The sequence below is a fragment of the Pelobates fuscus genome, chromosome 3 (assembly GCF_036172605.1).
Source record: "Pelobates fuscus isolate aPelFus1 chromosome 3, aPelFus1.pri, whole genome shotgun sequence".
Taxonomy (NCBI): Eukaryota; Metazoa; Chordata; class Amphibia; order Anura; family Pelobatidae; genus Pelobates; species Pelobates fuscus.
In genome coordinates, this window is record NC_086319.1 from 236,317,918 (window position 1) to 236,340,496 (window position 22,579).

The following is a 22,579-nucleotide window of genomic DNA, read 5'->3' on the forward strand; positions in this document are numbered from 1 at the left end:
GCTCTGCCTCGCCCCTCCCTCCCTTCCTCCCTCCCACGCTCTGCCTCGCCCCTCCCTCCCTTCCTCCCTCCCACGCTCTGCCTCGCCCCTCCCTCCCTTCCTCCCTCCCACGCTCTGCCTCGCCCCTCCCTCCCTTCCTCCCTCCCACGCTCTGCCTCGCCCCTCCCTCCCTTCCTCCCTCCCACGCTCTGCCTCGCCCCTCCCTCCCTTCCTCCCTCCCACGCTCTGCCTCGCCCCTCCCTCCCTTCCTCCCTCCCACGCTCTGCCTCGCCCCTCCCTCCCTTCCTCCCTCCCACGCTCTGCCTCGCCCCTCCCTCCCTTCCTCCCTCCCACGCTCTGCCTCGCCCCTCCCTCCCTTCCTCCCTCCCACGCTCTGCCTCGCCCCTCCCTCCCTTCCTCCCTCCCACGCTCTGCCTCGCCCCTCCCTCCCTTCCTCCCTCCCACGCTCTGCCTCGCCCCTCCCTCCCTCCCTTCCTCCCTCCCACGCTCTGCCTCGCCCCTCCCTCCCTCCCTTCCTCCCTCCCACGCTCTGCCTCGCCCCTCCCTCCCTCCCTCCCTTCCTCCCTCCCACGCTCTGCCTCGCCCCTCCCTCCCACGCTCTGCCTCGCCCCTCCCTCCCTCCCTTCCTCCCTCCCACGCTCTGCCTCGCCCCTCCCTCCCTCCCTTCCTCCCTCCCACGCTCTGCCTCGCCCCTCCCTCCCTCCCTTCCTCCCTCCCTCCCTTCCTCCCTCCCACGCTCTGCCTCGCCCCTCCCTCCCTTCCTCCCTCCCACGCTCTGCCTCGCCCCTCCCTCCCTCCCTTCCTCCCTCCCACGCTCTGCCTCGCCCCTCCCTCCCTCCCTTCCTCCCTCCCACGCTCTGCCTCGCCCCTCCCTCCCTCCCTTCCTCCCTCCCACGCTCTGCCTCGCCCCTCCCTCCCTCCCTCCCACGCTCTGCCTCGCCCCTCCCTCCCTCCCTCCCACGCTCTGCCTCGCCCCTCCCTCCCTCCGTCCCACGCTCTGCCTCGCCCCTCCCTCCCTCCGTCCCACGCTCTGCCTCGCCCCTCCCTCCCTCCGTCCCACGCTCTGCCTCGCCCCTCCCTCCCTCCCTCCCTTCCTCCCTCCCACGCTCTGCCTCGCCCCTCCCACGCTCTGCCTCGCCCCTCCCTCCCTTCCTCCCTCCCACGCTCTGCCTCGCCCCTCCCTCCCTTCCTCCCTCCCACGCTCTGCCTCGCCCCTCCCTCCCTCCCTTCCTCCCTCCCACGCTCTGCCTCGCCCCTCCCTCCCTCCCTTCCTCCCTCCCACGCTCTGCCTCGCCCCTCCCTCCCTCCCTTCCTCCCTCCCACGCTCTGCCTCGCCCCTCCCTCCCTTCCTCCCTTCCTCCCTCCAACGCTCTGCCTCGCCCCTCCCTCCCTCCCTCCCTCCCTTCCTCCCTTCCTCCCTCCCACGCTCTGCCTCGCCCCTCCCTCCCTTCCTCCCTCCCACGCTCTGCCTCGCCCCTCCCTCCCTTCCTCCCTCCCACGCTCTGCCTCGCCCCTCCCTTCCTCCCTCCCACGCTCTGCCTCGCCCCTCCCTTCCTCCCTCCCACGCTCTGCCTCGCCCCTCCCTTCCTCCCTCCCACGCTCTGCCTCGCCCCTCCCTTCCTCCCTCCCACGCTCTGCCTCGCCCCTCCCTTCCTCCCTCCCACGCTCTGCCTCGCCCCTCCCTCCCTCCCTTCCTCCCTCCCACGCTCTGCCTCGCCCCTCCCTTCCTCCCTCCCACGCTCTGCCTCGCCCCTCCCTCCCTCCCACCCACGCTCTGCCTCGCCCCTCCCTCCCTCCCACCCACGCTCTGCCTCGCCCCTCCCTCCCTCCCACCCACGCTCTGCCTCGCCCCTCCCTCCCTCCCTCCCACCCACGCTCTGCCTCGCCCCTCCCTCCCTCCCACGCTCTGCCTCGCCCCTCCCTCCCTCCCACCCACGCTCTGCCTCGCCCCTCCCTCCCTCCCACCCACGCTCTGCCTCGCCCCTCCCTCCCTCCCACGCTCTGCCTCGCCCCTCCCTCCCTCCCACCCACGCTCTGCCTCCCTCCCTCCCACCCACGCTCTGCCTCGCCCCTCCCTTCCTCCCTTCCTCCCTCCCACGCTCTGCCTCGCCCCTCCCTCCCTCCCACCCACGCTCTGCCTCGCCCCTCCCTCCCTCCCACCCACGCTCTGCCTCGCCCCTCCCTCCCTCCCACCCACGCTCTGCCTCGCCCCTCCCTCCCACCCACGCTCTGCCTCGCCCCTCCCTCCCACCCACGCTCTGCCTCGCCCCTCCCTCCCTCCCACGCTCTGCCTCGCCCCTCCCTCCCTCCCACGCTCTGCCTCGCCCCTCCCTCCCTCCCACCCACGCTCTGCCTCGCCCCTCCCTCCCTCCCTCCCTCCCACCCACGCTCTGCCTCGCCCCTCCCTCCCTCCCTCCCTCCCACCCACGCTCTGCCTCGCCCCTCCCTCCCTCCCTCCCTCCCACCCACGCTCTGCCTCGCCCCTCCCTCCCTCCCTCCCTCCCTCCCTCCCTCCCACCCACGCTCTGCCTCGCCCCTCCCTCCCTCCCTCCCTCCCACCCACGCTCTGCCTCGCCCCTCCCTCCCTCCCTCCCACCCACGCTCTGCCTCGCCCCTCCCTCCCTCCCACCCACGCTCTGCCTCGCCCCTCCCTCCCTCCCACCCACGCTCTGCCTCGCCCCTCCCTCCCACCCACGCTCTGCCTCGCCCCTCCCTCCCACGCTCTGCCTCGCCCCTCCCTCCCTCCCACCCACGCTCTGCCTCGCCCCTCCCTCCCTCCCACCCACGCTCTGCCTTGCCCCTCCCTCCCTCCCTCCCTCCCACGCTCTGCCTCGCCCCTCCCTCCCTCCCACCCACGCTCTGCCTCGCTCCTCCCTCCCACCCACGCTCTGCCTCGCCCCTCCCTCCCTCTCTCCCACCCACGCTCTGCCTCGCCCCTCCCTCCCTCTCTCCCTCCCACGCTCTGCCTCGCCCCTCCCTCCCTCTCTCCCTCCCACGCTCTGCCTCGCCCCTCCCTCCCTCTCTCCCTCCCACGCTCTGCCTCGCCCCTCCCTCCCTCTCTCCCTCCCACGCTCTGCCTCGCCCCTCCCTCCCTCTCTCCCTCCCACGCTCTGCCTCGCCCCTCCCTCTCTCCCTCCCACGCTCTGCCTCGCCCCTCCCTCTCTCCCTCCCACGCTCTGCCTCGCCCCTCCCTCTCTCCCTCCCACGCTCTGCCTCGCCCCTCCCTCTCTCCCTCCCACGCTCTGCCTCGCCCCTCCCTCTCTCCCTCCCACGCTCTGCCTCGCCCCTCCCTCTCTCCCTCCCACGCTCTGCCTCGCCCCTCCCTCTCTCCCTCCCACGCTCTGCCTCGCCCCTCCCTCCCTCCCTCCCACGCTCTGCCTCGCCCCTCCCTCCCTCCCACGCTCTGCCTCGCCCCTCCCTCCCTCCCACGCTCTGCCTCGCCCCTCCCTCCCTCCCTCCCTCCCACGCTCTGCCTCGCCCCTCCCTCCCTCCCTCCCACGCTCTGCCTCGCCCCTCCCTCCCTCCCTCCCTCCCTCCCACGCTCTACCTCGCCCCTCCCTCCCTCCCACGCTCTACCTCGCCCCTCCCTCCCTCCCACGCTCTGCCTCGCCCCTCCCTCCCTCCCTCCCACGCTCTGCCTCGCCCCTCCCTCCAAACCTCCCACGCTCTGCCTCGCCCCTCCCTCCAAACCTCCCTCCGCCCCTCCCTCCCTCCCACACTCTGCCTCGCCCCTCCCTCCCTCCCACGCTCTGCCTCGCCCCTCCCTCCCACGCTCTGCCTCGCCCCTCCCTCCCTCCCTCCCACGCTCTGCCTCGCCCCTCCCTCCCTCCCTCCCTCCCACGCTCTGCCTCGCCCCTCCCTTCCTCCCTCCCACGCTCTGCCTCGCCCCTCCCTCCCTCCCTTCCTCCCTCCCACGCTCTGCCTCGCCCCTCCCTCCCTCCCTTCCTCCCTCCCACGCTCTGCCTCGCCCCTCCCTCCCTTCCTCCCTCCCACGCTCTGCCTCGCCCCTCCCTCCCTCCCTTCCTCCCTCCCACGCTCTGCCTCGCCCCTCCCTCCCTCCCTTCCTCCCTCCCACGCTCTGCCTCGCCCCTCCCTCCCTCCCTTCCTCCCTCCCAAGCTCTGCCTCGCCCCTCCCTCCCTCCCTTCCTCCCTCCCACGCTCTGCCTCGCCCCTCCCTCCCTCCCTTCCTCCCTCCCACGCTCTGCCTCGCCCCTCCCTCCCTCCCTTCCTCCCTCCACGCTCTGCCTCGCCCCTCCCTCCCTCCCTCCCTTCCTCCCTTCCTCCCTCCCACGCTCTGCCTCGCCCCTCCCTCCCTTCCTCCCTCCCACGCTCTGCCTCGCCCCTTCCTCCCTCCCACGCTCTGCCTCGCCCCTCCCTCCCTCCCTTCCTCCCTCCCACGCTCTGCCTCGCCCCTCCCTCCCACGCTCTGCCTCGCCCCTCCCTCCCACGCTCTGCCTCGCCCCTCCCTCCCTCCCTTCCTCCCTCCCACGCTCTGCCTCGCCCCTCCCTCCCTTCCTCCCTCCCACGCTCTGCCTCGCCCCTCCCTTCCTCCCTTCCTCCCTCCCTCCCTCCCACGCTCTGCCTCGCCCCTCCCTTCCTCCCTCCCACGCTCTGCCTCGCCCCTCCCTCCCACCCACGCTCTGCCTCGCCCCTCCCTCCCTCCCACCCACGCTCTGCCTCGCCCTTCCCTCCCACCCACGCTCTGCCTCGCCCCTCCCTCCCACGCTCTGCCTCGCCCCTCCCTCCCACGCTCTGTCTCGCCCCTCCCTTCCTCCCTTCCTCCCTCCCACGCTCTGCCTCGCCCCTCCCTCCCTCCCTCCCTCCCTTCCTCCCTCCCACGCTCTGCCTCGCCCCTCCCTCCCTCCCACCCACGCTCTGCCTCGCCCCTCCCTCCCACCCACGCTCTGCCTCGCCCCTCCCTCCCACCCACGCTCTGCCTCGCCCCTCCCTCCCTCCCACCCACGCTCTGCCTCGCCCCTCCCTCCCACCCACGCTCTGCCTCGCCCCTCCCTCCCACCCACGCTCTGCCTCGCCCCTCCCTCCCACCCACGCTCTGCCTCGCCCCTCCCTCCCACCCACGCTCTGCCTCGCCCCTCCCTCCCACCCACGCTCTGCCTCGCCCCTCCCTCCCTCCCACCCACGCTCTGCCTCGCCCCTCCCTCCCTCCCACCCACGCTCTGCCTCGCCCCTCCCTCCCTCCCACCCACGCTCTGCCTCGCCCCTCCCTCCCTCCCACCCACGCTCTGCCTCGCCCCTCCCTCCCTCCCACCCACGCTCTGCCTCGCCCCTCCCTCCCTCCCACGCTCTGCCTCGCCCCTCCCTCCCACCCACGCTCTGCCTCGCCCCTCCCTCCCTCCCACCCACGCTCTGCCTCGCCCCTCCCTCCCTCCCACGCTCTGCCTCGCCCCTCCCTTCCTCCCTTCCTCCCTCCCACGCTCTGCCTCGCCCCTTCCTTCCTCCCTTCCTCCCACCCACGCTCTGCCTCGCCCCTCCCTCCCTCCCTTCCTCCCTCCCACGCTCTGCCTCGCCCCTCCCTTCCTCCCTCCCTCCCACCCACGCTCTGCCTCGCCCCTCCCTCCCTCCCACCCACGCTCTGCCTCGCCCCTCCCTCCCTCCCACCCACGCTCTGCCTCGCCCCTCCCTCCCACCCACGCTCTGCCTCGCCCCTCCCTCCCTCCCACCCACGCTCTGCCTCGCCCCTCCCTCCCACCCACGCTCTGCCTCGCCCCTCCCTCCCTCCCACCCACGCTCTGCCTCGCCCCTCCCTCCCTCCCACCCACGCTCTGCCTCGCCCCTCCCTCCCTCCCACCCACGCTCTGCCTCGCCCCTCCCTCCCTCCCACCCACGCTCTGCCTCGCCCCTCCCTCCCTCCCACCCACGCTCTGCCTCGCCCCTCCCTCCCTCCCACCCACGCTCTGCCTCGCCCCTCCCTCCCTCCCACCCACGCTCTGCCTCGCCCCTTCCTCCCTCCCACCCACGCTCTGCCTCGCCCCTCCCTCCCTCCCACCCACGCTCTGCCTCGCCCCTCCCTCCCTCCCACCCACGCTCTGCCTCGCCCCTCCCTCCCTCCCACCCACGCTCTGCCTCGCCCCTCCCTCCCACCCACGCTCTGCCTCGCCCCTCCCTCCCACCCACGCTCTGCCTCGCCCCTCCCTCCCACCCACGCTCTGCCTCGCCCCTCCCTCCCACCCACGCTCTGCCTCGCCCCTCCCTCCCACCCACGCTCTGCCTCGCCCCTCCCTCCCTCCCACCCACGCTCTGCCTCGCCCCTCCCTCCCTCCCACCCACGCTCTGCCTTGCCCCTCCCTCCCTCCCACCCACGCTCTGCCTCGCCCCTCCCTCCCTCCCACGCTCTGCCTCGCTCCTCCCTCCCTCCCACCCACGCTCTGCCTCGCCCCTCCCTCCCTCCCACCCACGCTCTGCCTCGCCCCTCCCTCTCTCCCACCCACGCTCTGCCTCGCCCCTCCCTCTCTCCCTCCCACGCTCTGCCTCGCCCCTCCCTCCCTCCCTCCCTCCCACGCTCTGCCTCGCCCCTCCCTCCGCCCCTCCCTCCCACGCTCTGCCTCGCCCCTCCCACGCTCTGCCTCGCCCCTCCCTCCCTCCCACGCCCTGCCTCGCCCCTCCCTCCCACGCCCTGCCTCGCCCCATCCTCCCTCCCACGCCCTGTCTCGCCCCATCCTCCCTCCCACGCCCTGTCTCGCCCCATCCTCCCTCCCACGCCCTGCCTCGCCCCTCCCTCCCTCCCACGCCCTGCCTCGCCCCTCCCTCCCACGCCCTGCCTCGCCCCTCCCTCCCTCCCACGCCCTGCCTCGCCCCTCCCTCCCACGCCCTGCCTCGCCCCTCCCTCCCACGCCCTGCCTCGCCCCTTCCTCCCACGCCCTGCCTCGCCCCTCCCTCCCTCCCACGCCCTGCCTCGCCCCTCCCTCCCTCCCACGCCCTGCCTCGCCCCTCCCTCCCTCCCACGCCCTGCCTCGCCCCTCCCTCCCTCCCACGCTCTGCCTCGCCCCTCCCTCCCTCCCACGCTCTGCCTCGCCCCTCCCTCCCTCCCACGCTCTGCCTCGCCCCTCCCTCCCTCCCACGCTCTGCCTCGCCCCTCCCTCCCTCCCACGCTCTGCCTCGCCCCTCCCTCCCTCCCACGCTCTGCCTCGCCCCTCCCTCCCTCCCACGCTCTGCCTCGCCCCTCCCTCCCTCCCACGCTCTGCCTCGCCCCTCCCTCCCACGCTCTGCCTCGCCCCTCCCTCCCTCCCTCCCCCTCCCTCCCTCCCTCCCACGCTCTGCCTCGCCTCTCCCTCCCTCCCACGCTCTGCCTCGCCCCTCCCTCCCTCCCACGCTCTGCCTCGCCCCTCCCTCCCTCCCTCCCACGCTCTGCCTCGCCCCTCCCTCCCTCCCTCCCTCCCACGCTCTGCCTCGCCCCTCCCTCCCTCCCACGCTCTGCCTCGCCCCTCCCTCCCTCCCACGCTCTGCCTCGCCCCTCCCTCCCTCCCTCCCACGCTCTGCCTCGTCCCTCCCTCCCTCCCTCCCACGCTCTGCCTCGCCCCTCCCTCCCTCCCACGCTCTGCCTCGCCCCTCCCTCCCTCCCTCCCTCCCATGCTCTGCCTCGCCCCTCCCTCCCTCCCTCCCACGCTCTGCCTCGCCCCTCCCTCCCTCCCTCCCTCCCACGCTCTGCCTCGTCCCTCCCTCCCTCCCTCCCTCCCTCCCACGCTCTGCCTCGCCCCTCCCTCCCTCTCACCCACGCTCTGCCTCGCCCCTCCCTCCCTCCCACCCACGCTCTGCCTCGCCCCTCCCTCCCTCCCACCCACGCTCTGCCTCGCCCCTCCCTCCCTCTCTCCCTCTTACGCTCTGCCTCGCCCCTCCCTCTCTCCCTCCCACGCTCTGCCTCGCCCCTCCCTCTCTCCCTCCCACGCTCTGCCTCGCCCCTCCCTCTCTCCCTCCCACGCTCTGCCTCGCCCCTCCCTCTCTCCCTCCCACGCTCTGCCTCGCCCCTCCCTCCCTCCCTCCCACGCTCTGCCTCGCCCCTCCCTCCCTCCCTCCCACGCTCTGCCTCGCCCCTCCCTCCCTCCCTCCCACGCTCTGCCTCGCCCCTCCCTCCCTCCCTCCCACGCTCTGCCTCGCCCCTCCCTCCGCCCCTCCCTCCCACGCTCTGCCTCGCCCCTCCCTCCGCCCCTCCCTCCCTCCCACGCTCTGCCTCGCCCCTCCCTCCGCCCCTCCCTCCCTCCCACGCTCTGCCTCGCCCCTCCCTCCCTCCCACGCTCTGCCTCGCCCCTCCCTCCCTCCCACGCTCTGCCTCGCCCCTCCCTCCCTCCCACGCCCTGCCTCGCCCCATCCTCCCTCCCACGCCCTGCCTCGCCCCTCCCTCCCTCCCACGCCCTGCCTCGCCCCTCCCTCCCTCCCACGCCCTGCCTCGCCCCTCCCTCCCTCCCACGCCCTGCCTCGCCCCTCCCTCCCTCCCACGCCCTGCCTCGCCCCTCCCTCCCTCCCACGCTCTGCCTCGCCCCTCCCTCCCACGCTCTGCCTCGCCCCTCCCTCCCTCCCACGCCCTGCCTCGCCCCTCCCTCCCTCCCACGCCCTGCCTCGCCCCTCCCTCCCTCCCACGCTCTGCCTCGCCCCTCCCTCCCTCCCACGCTCTGCCTCGCCCCTCCCTCCCTCCCACGCTCTGCCTCGCCCCTCCCTCCCTCCCACGCTCTGCCTCGCCCCTCCCTCCCTCCCACGCTCTGCCTCGCCCCTCCCTCCCTCCCTCCCATGCTCTGCCTCGCCCCTCCCTCCCTCCCTCCCACGCTCTGCCTCGCCCCTCCCTCCCTCCCTCCCTCCCACGCTCTGCCTCGTCCCTCCCTCCCTCCCTCCCTCCCACGCTCTGCCTCGCCCCTCCCTCCCTCTCACCCACGCTCTGCCTCGCCCCTCCCTCCCTCCCACCCACGCTCTGCCTCGCCCCTCCCTCCCTCCCACCCACGCTCTGCCTCGCCCCTCCCTCCCTCTCTCCCTCTTACGCTCTGCCTCGCCCCTCCCTCTCTCCCTCCCACGCTCTGCCTCGCCCCTCCCTCTCTCCCTCCCACGCTCTGCCTCGCCCCTCCCTCTCTCCCTCCCACGCTCTGCCTCGCCCCTCCCTCTCTCCCTCCCACGCTCTGCCTCGCCCCTCCCTCCCTCCCTCCCACGCTCTGCCTCGCCCCTCCCTCCCTCCCTCCCACGCTCTGCCTCGCCCCTCCCTCCCTCCCTCCCACGCTCTGCCTCGCCCCTCCCTCCGCCCCTCCCTCCCACGCTCTGCCTCGCCCCTCCCTCCGCCCCTCCCTCCCTCCCACGCTCTGCCTCGCCCCTCCCTCCGCCCCTCCCTCCCTCCCACGCTCTGCCTCGCCCCTCCCTCCCTCCCTCCCACGCTCTGCCTCGCCCCTCCCTCCCTCCCACGCTCTGCCTCGCCCCATCCTCCCTCCCACGCCCTGCCTCGCCCCTCCCTCCCACGCCCTGCCTCGCCCCTCCCTCCCTCCCACGCCCTGCCTCGCCCCTCCCTCCCACGCCCTGCCTCGCCCCTCCCTCCCTCCCACGCCCTGCCTCGCCCCTCCCTCCCTCCCACGCCCTGCCTCGCCCCTCCCTCCCTCCCACGCTCTGCCTCGCCCCTCCCTCCCACGCTCTGCCTCGCCCCTCCCTCCCTCCCACGCTCTGCCTCGCCCCTCCCTCCCTCCCACGCTCTGCCTCGCCCCTCCCTCCCTCCCACGCTCTGCCTCGCCCCTCCCTCCCTCCCACGCTCTGCCTCGCCCCTCCCTCCCTCCCACGCTCTGCCTCGCCCCTCCCTCCCTCCCACGCTCTGCCTCGCCCCTCCCTCCCTCCCACGCTCTGCCTCGCCCCTCCCTCCCACGCTCTGCCTCGCCCCTCCCTCCCACGCTCTGCCTCGCCCCTCCCTCCCTCCCACGCTCTGCCTCGCCCCTCCCTCCCACGCTCTGCCTCGCCCCTCCCTCCCCCTCCCTCCCTCCCTCCCACGCTCTGCCTCGCCCCTCCCTCCCTCCCACGCTCTGCCTCGCCCCTCCCTCCCTCCCACGCTCTGCCTCGCCCCTCCCTCCCTCCCACGCTCTGCCTCGCCCCTCCCTCCCACCCACGCTCTGCCTCGCCCCTCCCTCCCTCCCACGCTCTGCCTCGCCCCTCCCTCCCTCCCACCCACGCTCTGCCTCGCCCCTCCCTCCCTCCCACCCACGCTCTGCCTCGCCCCTCCCTCCCTCCCACGCTCTGCCTCGCCCCTCCCTCCCTCCCTCCCACGCTCTGCCTCGCCCCTCCCTCCCTCCCTCCCACGCTCTGCCTCGCCCCTCCCTCCCTCCCTCCCACGCTCTGCCTCGCCCCTCCCTCCCTCCCTCCCACGCTCTGCCTCGCCCCTCCCTCCCTCCCTCCCACGCTCTGCCTCGCCCCTCCCTCCCTCCCACGCTCTGCCTCGCCCCTCCCTCCCTCCCACGCTCTGCCTCGCCCCTCCCTCCCTCCCACGCTCTGCCTCGCCCCTCCCTCCCTCCCACGCTCTGCCTCGCCCCTCCCTCCCTCCCACGCTCTGCCTCGCCCCTCCCTCCCTCCCACGCTCTGCCTCGCCCCTCCCTCCCTCCCACGCTCTGCCTCGCCCCTCCCTCCCTCCCACGCTCTGCCTCGCCCCTCCCTCCCTCCCTCCCACGCTCTGCCTCGCCCCTCCCTCCCTCCCTCCCACGCTCTGCCTCGCCCCTCCCTCCCTCCCTCCCACGCTCTGCCTCGCCCCTCCCTCTCTGCCTCGCCCCTCCCTCCCTCCCTGCCTCCCACGCTCTGCCTCGCCCCTCCCTCCCTCCCTCCCACGCTCTGCCTCGCCCCTCCCTCCCTCCCTCCCTCCCTCCCACGCTCTGCCTCGCCCCTCCCTTCCTCCCTTCCTCCCTCCCACGCTCTGCCTCGCCCCTCCCTCCCTCCCTCCCTTCCTCCCTCCCTCCCACGCTCTGCCTCGCCCCTCCCTCCCTCCCTCCCTCCCTCCCTCCCACGCTCTGCCTCGCCCCTCCCTCCCTCCCTTCCTCCCTCCCACGCTCTGCCTCGCCCCTCCCTCCCTCCCTCCCTTCCTCCCTCCCACGCTCTGCCTCGCCCCTCCCTCCCTCCCTCCCTCGCCCCTCCCTCCCTCCCACGCTCTGCCTCGCCCCTCCCTCCCTTCCTCCCTCCCACGCTCTGCCTCGCCCCTCCCTCCCTCCCTCCCTCCCTCCCTCCCACGCTCTGCCTCGCCCCTCCCTCCCTCCCACGCTCTGCCTCGCCCCTCCCTCCCTCCCACGCTCTGCCTCGCCCCTCCCTCCCTCCCTCCCACGCTCTGCCTCGCCCCTCCCTCCCTCCCTCCCTTCCTCCCTCCCACGCTCTGCCTCGCCCCTCCCTCCCTCCCTTCCTCCCTCCCACGCTCTGCCTCGCCCCTCCCTCCCTCCCTTCCTCCCTCCCACGCTCTGCCTCGCCCCTCCCTCCCTTCCTCCCTCCCACGCTCTGCCTCGCCCCTCCCCCCTCCCTCCCTCCCTTCCTCCCTCCCACGCTCTGCCTCGCCCCTCCCTCCCTCCCTCCCTTCCTCCCTCCCACGCTCTGCCTCGCCCCTCCCTCCCTCCCTTCCTCCCTTCCTCCCTCCCACGCTCTGCCTCGCCCCTCCCTCCCTCCCTTCCTCCCTCCCACGCTCTGCCTCGCCCCTCCCTCCCTCCCTTCCTCCCTCCCACGCTCTGCCTCGCCCCTCCCTCCCTTCCTCCCTTCCTCCCTCCCACGCTCTGCCTCGCCCCTCCCTCCCTCCCTCCTTCCCTCCTTCCCTCCCTCCCTTCCTCCCTCCCACGCTCTGCCTCGCCCCTCCCTCCCTTCCTCCCTCCCACGCTCTGCCTCGCCCCTCCCTCCCTCCCTTCCTCCCTCCCACGCTCTGCCTCGCCCCTCCCTTCCTTCCTCCCTCCCACGCTCTGCCTCGCCCCTCCCTTCCTCCCTCCCACGCTCTGCCTCGCCCCTCCTTCTCCTCTCCCACGCTCTGCCTCGCCCCTCCCTTCCTCCCTCCCACGCTCTGCCTCGCCCCTCCCTTCCTCCCTCCCACGCTCTGCCTCGCCCCTCCCTCCCTCCCACGCTCTGCCTCGCCCCTCCCTCCCTCCCTCCCACGCTCTGCCTCGCCCCTCTCCCTTCCTCCCTCCCACGCTCTGCCTCGCCCCTCCCTCCCTCCCTCCCCACGCTCTGCCTCGCCTCCTCCCTTCCTCCTCCCACGCTCTGCCTCGCCCCTCCCTCCCTCCCTCCCACGCTCTGCCTCGCCCCTCCCTCCCTCCCACCCACGCTCTGCCTCGCCCCTCCCTCCCTCCCACGCTCTGCCTCGCCCCTCCCTCCCTCCCTCCGCTCTGCCTCGCCCTCCCTTCCTCCCTCCCACGCTCTGCCTCGCCCCTCCCTCCCTCCCTTCCTCCCTCCCACGCTCTGCCTCGCCCCTCCCTCCCACGCTCTGCCTCGCCCCTCCCTCCCTCCCACCCACGCTCTGCCTCGCCCTCCCTCCCTCCCACCCACGCTCTGCCTCGCCCCTCCCTCCCACCCACGCTCTGCCTCGCCCCTCCCTCCCTCCCACCCACGCTCTGCCTCGCCCCTCCCTCCCTCCCACCCACGCTCTGCCTCGCCCCTCCCTCCCTCCCACGCTCTGCCTCGCCCCTCCCTCCACCCACGCTCTGCCTCGCCCCTCCCTCCCACCCACGCTCTGCCTCGCCCCTCCCTCCCTCCCACCCACGCTCTGCCTCGCCCCTCCCTCCCACCCACGCTCTGCCTCCCCCTCCCACCCACGCTCTGCCTCGCCCCCTCCCTCCCTCCCTCCCACCCACGCTCTGCCTCGCCCCTCCCTCCCTCCCACCCACGCTCTGCCTCGCCCCTCCCTCCCTCCCACCCACGCTCTGCCTCGCCCCTCCCTCCCTCCCACCCACGCTCTGCCTCGCCCGCCCTCCCTCCCTCCCACCCACGCTCTGCCTCGCCCCTCCCTCCCTCCCACCCACGCTCTGCCTCGCCCCTCCCTCCCTCCCACCCACGCTCTGCCTCGCCCCTCCCTCCCTCCCACCCACGCTCTGCCTCGCCCCTCCCTCCCTCCCACCCACGCTCTGCCTCGCCCCTCCCTCCCTCCCACCCACGCTCTGCCTCGCCCCTCCCTCCCTCCCACCCACGCTCTGCCTCGCCCCTCCCTCCCACCCACGCTCTGCCTCGCCCCTCCCTCCCACCCACGCTCTGCCTCGCCCCTCCCTCCCTCCCACCCACGCTCTGCCTCGCCCCTCCCTCCCACCCACGCTCTGCCTCGCCCCTCCCTCCTCCCACCCACGCTCTGCCTCGCCCCTCCCTCCCTCCCACCCACGCTCTGCCTCGCCCCTCCCTCCCTCCCACCCACGCTCTGCCTCGCCCCTCCCTCCCTCTCTCCCTCCCACGCTCTGCCTCGCCCCTCCCTCTCTCCCTCCCACGCTCTGCCTCGCCCCTCCCTCTCTCCCTCCCACGCTCTGCCTCGCCCCTCCCTCTCTCCCTCCCACGCTCTGCCTCGCCCCTCCCTCTCTCCCTCCCACGCTCTGCCTCGCCCCTCCCTCTCTCCCTCCCACGCTCTGCCTCGCCCCTCCCTCTCTCCCTCCCACGCTCTGCCTCGCCCCTCCCTCCCTCCCTCCCACGCTCTGCCTCGCCCCTCCCTCCCTCCCTCCCACGCTCTGCCTCGCCCCTCCCTCCCTCCCACGCTCTGCCTCGCCCCTCCCTCCCTCCCTCCCACGCTCTGCCTCGCCCCTCCCTCCCTCCCTCCCACGCTCTGCCTCGCCCCTCCCTCCCTCCCACGCTCTGCCTCGCCCCTCCCTCCCTCCCTCCCACGCTCTGCCTCGCCCCTCCCTCCCTCCCTCCCACGCTCTGCCTCGCCCCCTCCCTCTCTCCCTCCCACGCTCTGCCTCGCCCCTCCCTCCAAACCTCCCTCCGCCCCTCCCTCCCTCCCACGCTCTGCCTCGCCCCTCCCTCCCTCCCACGCTCTGCCTCGCTCCTCCCTCCCTCCCACGCTCTGCCTCGCCCCTCCCTCCCACGCTCTGCCTCGCCCCTCCCTCCCTCCCTCCCACGCTCTGCCTCGCCCCTCCCTTCCTCCCTCCCACGCTCTGCCTCGCCCCTCCCTCCCTCCCTTCCTCCCTCCCACGCTCTGCCTCGCCCCTCCCTCCCTCCCTTCCTCCCTCCCACGCTCTGCCTCGCCCCTCCCTCCCTCCCTTCCTCCCTCCCACGCTCTGCCTCGCCCCTCCCTCCCTCCCTTCCTCCCTCCCACGCTCTGCCTCGCCCCTCCCTCCCTCCCTTCCTCCCTCCCACGCTCTGCCTCGCCCCTCCCTCCCTCCCTTCCTCCCTCCCACGCTCTGCCTCGCCCCTCCCTCCCTCCCTTCCTCCCTCCCACGCTCTGCCTCGCCCCTCCCTCCCTCCCTTCCTCCCTCCCAAGCTCTGCCTCGCCCCTCCCTCCCTCCCTTCCTCCCTCCCACGCTCTGCCTCGCCCCTCCCTCCCTCCCTTCCTCCCTCCCACGCTCTGCCTCGCCCCTCCCTCCCTCCCTCCCTTCCTCCCTTCCTCCCTCCCACGCTCTGCCTCGCCCCTCCCTTCCTCCCTCCCACGCTCTGCCTCGCCCCTTCCTCCCTCCCACGCTCTGCCTCGCCCCTCCCTCCCTCCCTTCCTCCCTCCCACGCTCTGCCTCGCCCCTCCCTCCCTCCCTCCCTTCCTCCCTCCCACGCTCTGCCTCGCCCCTCCCTCCCACGCTCTGCCTCGCCCCTCCCTCCCACGCTCTGCCTCGCCCCTCCCTCCCTCCCTTCCTCCCTCCCACGCTCTGCCTCGCCCCTCCCTCCCTCCCTTCCTCCCTCCCACGCTCTGCCTCGCCCCTCCCTTCCTCCCTTCCTCCCTCCCACGCTCTGCCTCGCCCCTCCCTTCCTCCCTCCCACGCTCTGCCTCGCCCCTCCCTTCCTCCCTCCCACGCTCTGCCTCGCCCCTCCCTTCCTCCCTCCCACGCTCTGCCTCGCCCCTCCCTCCCACCCACCCACGCTCTGCCTCGCCCCTCCCTCCCTCCCACCCACGCTCTGCCTCGCCCCTCCCTCCCACCCACGCTCTGCCTCGCCCCTCCCTCCCACCCACGCTCTGCCTCGCCCCTCCCTCCCTCCCACGCTCTGCCTCGCCCCTCCCTCCCACGCTCTGCCTCGCCCCTCCCTCCCACGCTCTGCCTCGCCCCTCCCTTCCTCCCTTCCTCCCTCCCACGCTCTGCCTCGCCCCTCCCTTCCTCCCTCCCACGCTCTGCCTCGCCCCTCCCTCCCACCCACCCACGCTCTGCCTCGCCCCTCCCTCCCTCCCACCCACGCTCTGCCTCGCCCCTCCCTCCCTCCCACCCACGCTCTGCCTCGCCCCTCCCTCCCACCCACGCTCTGCCTCGCCCCTCCCTCCCACCCACGCTCTGCCTCGCCCCTCCCTCCCACCCACGCTCTGCCTCGCCCCTCCCACCCACGCTCTGCCTCGCCCCTCCCTCCCACCCACGCTCTGCCTCGCCCCTCCCTCCCACCCACGCTCTGCCTCGCCCCTCCCTCCCTCCCACCCACGCTCTGCCTCGCCCCTCCCTCCCTCCCACCCACGCTCTGCCTCGCCCCTCCCTCCCTCCCACCCACGCTCTGCCTCGCCCCTCCCTCCCTCCCACCCACGCTCTGCCTCGCCCCTCCCTCCCTCCCACCCACGCTCTGCCTCGCCCCTCCCTCCCTCCCACCCACGCTCTGCCTCGCCCCTCCCTCCCTCCCACCCACGCTCTGCCTCGCCCCTCCCTCCCTCCCACCCACGCTCTGCCTCGCCCCTCCCTCCCTCCCACCCACGCTCTGCCTCGCCCCTCCCTCCCTCCCACCCACCCACGCTCTGCCTCGCCCCTCCCTCCCTCCCACCCACGCTCTGCCTCGCCCCTCCCTCCCTCCCACCCACGCTCTGCCTCGCCCCTCCCTCCCTCCCACGCTCTGCCTCGCCCCTCCCTCCCACCCACGCTCTGCCTCGCCCCTCCCTCCCTCCCTCCCACCCACGCTCTGCCTCGCCCCTCCCTCCCTCCCACGCTCTGCCTCGCCCCTCCCACGCTCTGCCTCGCCCCTCCCTTCCTCCCTTCCTCCCTCCCACGCTCTGCCTCGCCCCTTCCTTCCTCCCTTCCTCCCACCCACGCTCTGCCTCGCCCCTCCCTCCCTCCCTTCCTCCCTCCCACGCTCTGCCTCGCCCCTCCCTTCCTCCCTTCCTCCCTCCCACGCTCTGCCTCGCCCCTCCCTCCCTCCCTCCCACGCTCTGCCTCGCCCCTCCCTCCCTCCCACGCTCTGCCTCGCCCCTCCCTCCCTCCCACCCACGCTCTGCCTCGCCCCTCCCTCCCTCCCACCCACGCTCTGCCTCGCCCCTCCCTCCCTCCCACCCACGCTCTGCCTCGCCCCTCCCTCCCTCCCACCCACGCTCTGCCTCGCCCCTCCCTCCCACCCACGCTCTGCCTCGTCCCTCCCTCCCACCCACGCTCTGCCTCGCCCCTCCCTCCCACCCACGCTCTGCCTCGCCCCTCCCTCCCACCCACGCTCTGCCTCGCCCCTCCCTCCCACCCACGCTCTGCCTCGCCCCTCCCTCCCACCCACGCTCTGCCTCGCCCCTCCCTCCCTCCCTCCCTCCCACCCACGCTCTGCCTCGCCCCTCCCTCCCTCTCTCCCTCTTACGCTCTGCCTCGCCCCTCCCTCTCTCCCTCCCACGCTCTGCCTCGCCCCTCCCTCTCTCCCTCCCACGCTCTGCCTCGCCCCTCCCTCCCTCCCTCCCACGCTCTGCCTCGCCCCTCCCTCCCTCCCTCCCACGCTCTGCCTCGCCCCTCCCTCCCTCCCACGCTCTGCCTCGCCCCTCCCTCCCTCCCACGCTCTGCCTCGCCCCTCCCTCCCTCCCTCCCACGCTCTGCCTCGCCCCTCCCTCCCACGCTCTGCCTCGCCCCTCCCTCCCACCCACGCTCTGCCTCGCCCCTCCCTCCCTCCCTCCCACGCTCTGCCTCGCTCCTCCCTCCCTCCCACCCACGCTCTGCCTCGCCCCTCCCTCTCTCCCACCCACGCTCTGCCTCGCCCCTCCCTCTCTCCCTCCCACGCTCTGCCTCGCCCCTCCCTCCCTCCCTCCCACGCTCTGCCTCGCCCCTCCCTCCGCCCCTCCCTCCCACGCTCTGCCTCGCCCCTCCCACGCTCTGCCTCGCCCCTCCCTCCCTCCCACGCCCTGCCTCGCCCCTCCCTCCCACGCCCTGTCTCGCCCCATCCTCCCTCCCACGCCCTGTCTCGCCCCATCCTCCCTCCCACGCCCTGCCACGCCCCTCCCTCCCTCCCACGCCCTGCCACGCCCCTCCCTCCCTCCCACGCCCTGCCTCGCCCCTCCCTCCCTCCCACGCCCTGCCTCGCCCCTCCCTCCCTCCCACGCCCTGCCTCGCCCCTCCCTCCCTCCCACGCCCTGCCTCGCCCCTCCCTCCCTCCCACGCCCTGCCTCGCCCCTCCCTCCCTCCCACGCCCTGCCTCGCCCCTCCCTCCCTCCCACGCCCTGCCTCGCCCCTCCCTCCCTCCCACGCTCTGCCTCGCCCCTCCCTCCCTCCCACGCTCTGCCTCGCCCCTCCCTCCCTCCCACGCTCTGCCTCGCCCCTCCCTCCCTCCCACGCTCTGCCTCGCCCCTCCCTCCCTCCCACGCTCTGCCTCGCCCCTCCCTCCCTCCCACGCTCTGCCTCGCCCCTCCCTCCCTCCCACGCTCTGCCTCGCCCCTCCCTCCCTCCCACGCTCTGCCTCGCCCCTCCCTCCCTCCCACGCTCTGCCTCGCCCCTCCCTCCCACGCTCTGCCTCGCCCCTCCCTCCCACGCTCTGCCTCGCCCCTCCCTCCCACGCTCCGCCTCCCTCCCTCCCACGCTCTGCCTCGCCCCTCCCTCCCTCCCACGCTCTGCCTCGCCCCTCCCTCTCTCCCACGCTCTGCCTCGCCCCTCCCTCCCTCCCACGCTCTGCCTCGCCCCTCCCTCCCTCCCACGCTCTGCCTCGCCCCTCCCTCCCTCCCACGCTCTGCCTCGCCCCTCCCTCCCTCCCCCTCCCTCCCTCCCACGCTCTGCCTCGCCCCTCCCTCCCTCCCTCCCACGCTCTGCCTCGCCCCTCCCTCCCTCCCTCCCACGCTCTGCCTCGCCCCTCCCTCCCTCCCTCCCACGCTCTGCCTCGTCCCTCCCTCCCTCCCTCCCTCCCTCCCACGCTCTGCCTCGCCCCTCCCTCCCTCCCACGCTCTGCCTCGCCCCTCCCTCCCTCCCTCCCATGCTCTGCCTCGCCCCTCCCTCCCTCCCACGCTCTGCCTCGCCCCTCCCTCCCTCCCTCCCTCCCACGCTCTGCCTCGTCCCTCCCTCCCTCCCTCCCTCCCACGCTCTGCCTCGCCCCTCCCTCCCACCCACGCTCTGCCTCGCCCCTCCCTCCCACCCACGCTCTGCCTCGCCCCTCCCTCCCTCCCACCCACGCTCTGCCTCGCCCCTCCCTCCCTCCCACCCACGCTCTGCCTCGCCCCTCCCTCCCTCCCACCCACGCTCTGCCTCGCCCCTCCCTCCCTCTCTCCCTCTTACGCTCTGCCTCGCCCCTCCCTCTCTCCCTCCCACGCTCTGCCTCGCCCCTCCCTCTCTCCCTCCCACGCTCTGCCTCGCCCCTCCCTCCCTCCCTCCCACGCTCTGCCTCGCCCCTCCCTCCCTCCCTCCCACGCTCTGCCTCGCCCCTCCCTCCCTCCCACGCTCTGCCTCGCCCCTCCCTCCCTCCCACGCTCTGCCTCGCCCCTCCCTCCCTCCCACGCTCTGCCTCGTCCCTCCCTCCGCCCCTCCCTCCCACGCTCTGCCTCGCCCCTCCCTCCGCCCCTCCCTCCCTCCCACGCTCTGCCTCGCCCCTCCCTCCGCCCCTCCCTCCCTCCCACGCTCTGCCTCGCCCCTCCCTCCCACGCTCTGCCTCGCCCCTCCCTCCCACGCCCTGCCTCGCCCCTCCCTCCCTCCCACGCCCTGCCTCGCCCCATCCTCCCTCCCACGCCCTGCCTCGCCCCATCCTCCCTCCCACGCCCTGCCTCGCCCCTCCCTCCCTCCCACGCCCTGCCTCGCCCCTCCCTCCCTCCCACGCCCTGCCTCGCCCCTCCCTCCCTCCCACGCCCTGCCTCGCCCCTCCCTCCCTCCCACGCCCTGCCTCGCCCCTCCCTCCCTCCCACGCCCTGCCTCGCCCCTCCCTCCCTCCCACGCCCTGCCTCGCCCCTCCCTCCCTCCCACGCTCTGCCTCGCCCCTCCCTCCCTCCCACGCTCTGCCTCGCCCCTCCCTCCCTCCCACGCCCTGCCTCGCCCCTCCCTCCCTCCCACGCCCTGCCTCGCCCCTCCCTCCCTCCCACGCTCTGCCTCGCCCCTCCCTCCCTCCCACGCTCTGCCTCGCCCCTCCCTCCCACGCTCTGCCTCGCCCCTCCCTCCCTCCCACGCTCTGCCTCGCCCCTCCCTCCCACGCTCTGCCTCGCCCCTCCCTCCCACGCTCTGCCTCGCCCCTCCCTCCCTCCCCCTCCCTCCCTCCCTCCCACACTCTGCCTCGCCCCTCCCTCCCTCCCACGCTCTGCCTCGCCCCTCCCTCCCTCCCTCCCACGCTCTGCCTCGCCCCTCCCTCCCTCCCTCCCACGCTCTGCCTCGCCCCTCCCTCCCTCCCTCCCACGCTCTGCCTCGCCCCTCCCTCCCTCCCTCCCACGCTCTGCCTCGCCCCTCCCTCCCTCCCTCCCACGCTCTGCCTCGCCCCTCCCTCCCTCCCTCCCACGCTCTGCCTCGCCCCTCCCTCCCTCCCTCCCACGCTCTGCCTCGCCCCTCCCTCCCTCCCTCCCACGCTCTGCCTCGCCCCTCCCTCCCTCCCTCCCACGCTCTGCCTCGCCCCTCCCTCCCTCCCTCCCACGCTCTGCCTCGCCCCTCCCTCCCTCCCACGCTCTGCCTCGCCCCTCCCTCCCTCCCACGCTCTGCCTCGCCCCTCCCTCCCTCCCTCCCACGCTCTGCCTCGCCCCTCCCTCCCTCCCACGCTCTGCCTCGTCCCTCCCTCCCTCCCTCCCACGCTCTGCCTCGTCCCTCCCTCCCTCCCTCGCTCTGCCTCGTCCCTCCCTCCCTCCCACGCTCTGCCTCGCCCCTCCCTCCCTCCCTCCCACGCTCTGCCTCGCCCCTCCCTCCCTGCCTCCCACGCTCTGCCTCGCCCCTCCCTCCCTCCACGCTCTGCCTCGCCCCTCCCTCCCTCCCTGCCTCCCACGCTCTGCCTCGCCCCTCCCTCCCTGCCTCCCACGCTCTGCCTCGCCCCTCCCTCCCTCCCACGCTCTGCCTCGCCCCTCCCTCCCTTCCCTCCCTCCCACGCCTCGCTTCCCTCCTTCCTTCCCTTCCCTCCCTCCCACGCCTCGCTTCCCTCCTTCCTTCCCTTCCCTCCCTCCCACGCCTCGCTTCCCTCCTTCCTTCCCTTCCCTCCCTCCCACGCCTCGCTTCCCTCCTTCCTTCCCTTCCCTTCCCTCCCACGCCTCGCTTCCCTCCTTCCTTCCCTTCCCTCCCCCCCACGCCTCGCTTCCCTCCTTCCTTCCCTTCCCTCCCCCCCACGCCTCGCTTCCCTCCTTCCTTCCCTTCCCTCCCCCCCAAGCCTCGCTTCCCTCCTTCCTTCCCTTCCCTCCCTCCCACGCCTCGCTTCCCTCCTTCCTTCCCTTCCCTCCCTCCCTCCCACGCCTCGCTTCCCTCCTTCCTTCCCTTCCCTCCCTCCCACGCCTCGCTTCCCTCCTTCCTTCCCTTCCCTCCCTCCCACGCCTCGCTTCCCTCCTTCCTTCCCTTCCCTCCCTCCCACGCCTCGCTTCCCTCCTTCCTTCCCTCCCTCCCACGCCTCGCTTCCCTCCTTCCTTCCCTTCCCTCCCTCCCACGCCTCGCTTCCCTCCTTCCTTCCCTTCCCTCCCTCCCACGCCTCGCTTCCCTCCTTCCTTCCCTTCCCTCCCTCCCACGCCTCGCTTCCCTCCTTCCTTCCCTCCCTCCCACGCCTCGCTTCCCTCCCTCCCTCCCATCCTCCTGCCCCTCATACTATATAACTTACACACATACACACTACATCCCTTTCCTACACCTCACTATATTCCATACACACCCTGCATAACCTACACAAATCATTTGGAGAAAAGTCATTTTTGGCCAAGGGCATCCTGAGGTTTCGGCCAAGAACTTTATTTCGGTGCATCCCTGATTTATTATTACTGGTATTTATATAGCGCCAGCATATTCTGTAGTGCTTTACAATATTCACAAATCAGCTTTTCTTTGTACTGGATTGTGCATTATTTTATACCTATATTTTGCATAGAATATTACTGGAGTAAGTGCTTTATTTCATATACTTCAAATCTAAATCTGTTTGATTTCCTTTTTATAGTTCATTGTAATTTCTTTTTCGTACAGGCGTATTCTCCACACAAAAGGGGAGTTGAGTGAAGACAGACACAAGCAATTTGAAGAGTTTGCAACATCTTATCAGAAGCTATTGGCAAACTCTCAATCTCTTGCTGATCTCTTGGATGAAAATCTACCTGAACTTCCTCAGGATAAACCAGTGCCTGAAGGTAGTTATTGAATATTATTTGCAAACTGTTATTAGACACTCTCCCAATTAACTAAATACATGTATGGTTTCATTGGGGTTATATCTACTAAATAGTGTGTTTTGGTTTATTTATTTTTTTTCTCCTATTGCCACTTCTAAAACTTTTTCTTCATTGCTCTATATCTTGATATCAAAGTGCAGTCATTTTGCCCTCTTTCTGTGGTTCGCCCTTCTGTGTGATTGCACAGTCTTGTGCACCCACAGAGATTAGCTTTGGAAATACAGTTATGTATTCCTAACACTATCTTTAGTGTTCCATTAAGCTCAGTCTATTTTCAATGCTAAAATGTCTATACAACACAGGAAAAACTTTAGGGATCCTGCCAAATGTCTACCTGAAGGGGGGGAAAAAGCATATATTTATATATAAATTTCTAACTGACAACACTTTTTTTTTTTTTTTTTTTTTAAATGCTCATTTGAAAAACGTGATTTTGGCGACTACCTTTTTTATGTGTTCTGTCTTTAACTTAGTTTGTAATGTCTTGATCTTCCTTTTTATTTATCTGTTTTTAATACTTTTTTAGAACACGGACCTGGCATTGACATCTTCACACCTGGCAAGCCCGGGGATTATGACTTGGAAGGAGGCATCTGGGAAGATGAGGATGCTCGAAATTTTTATGAGAATTTGATTGACTTGAAGGCTTTTGTTCCTGCAATCCTGTTCAAAGATAACGAACGGAGTTCACAAAGTAAGCACTCTAGAAAAAAAAAATTTAGAGGTATGATCATTAATCTACTCGTGTGCTAGCCAGGTCAGAATCCTCCTACTTGCTCTTGGATGTGGTAATTCCATATCGTCTGATGCCCAGGATATGCAGTTCAATGCACCATTTTTTTATTTTATTTTTTAGGGTGGCTTTTAGACCTGCAACAGGCAAGCTGCAGGGCTGTTCCTGGGAAGGACTTGGTCTGTGCAGGAAGCGTATGGTATTGTGGTCTGCAACCGTTGGAGGTTGTAGACCAAGCTCTTGCCCACTAGATCACCAGATACTTT

General features: G+C 72.0%; 1 protein-coding gene across 4 annotated transcripts in view; it reads left to right on the forward strand.

Annotated features, from left to right (window-relative positions):
• The window catches only part of UPF2 (UPF2 regulator of nonsense mediated mRNA decay), a 106,563-nt gene that overhangs the window by 35,048 nt on the left and 48,936 nt on the right, over positions 1–22,579 (forward strand). For all 4 annotated transcript variants that reach the window (XM_063448224.1, XM_063448227.1, XM_063448225.1 and 1 more), the window contains exons 5-6: positions 21,378–21,538; positions 22,107–22,274. In XM_063448224.1, the coding sequence (XP_063304294.1) occupies positions 21,378–21,538; positions 22,107–22,274 (329 nt within the window). The remainder of the gene's footprint in view (positions 1–21,377; positions 21,539–22,106; positions 22,275–22,579) is intronic.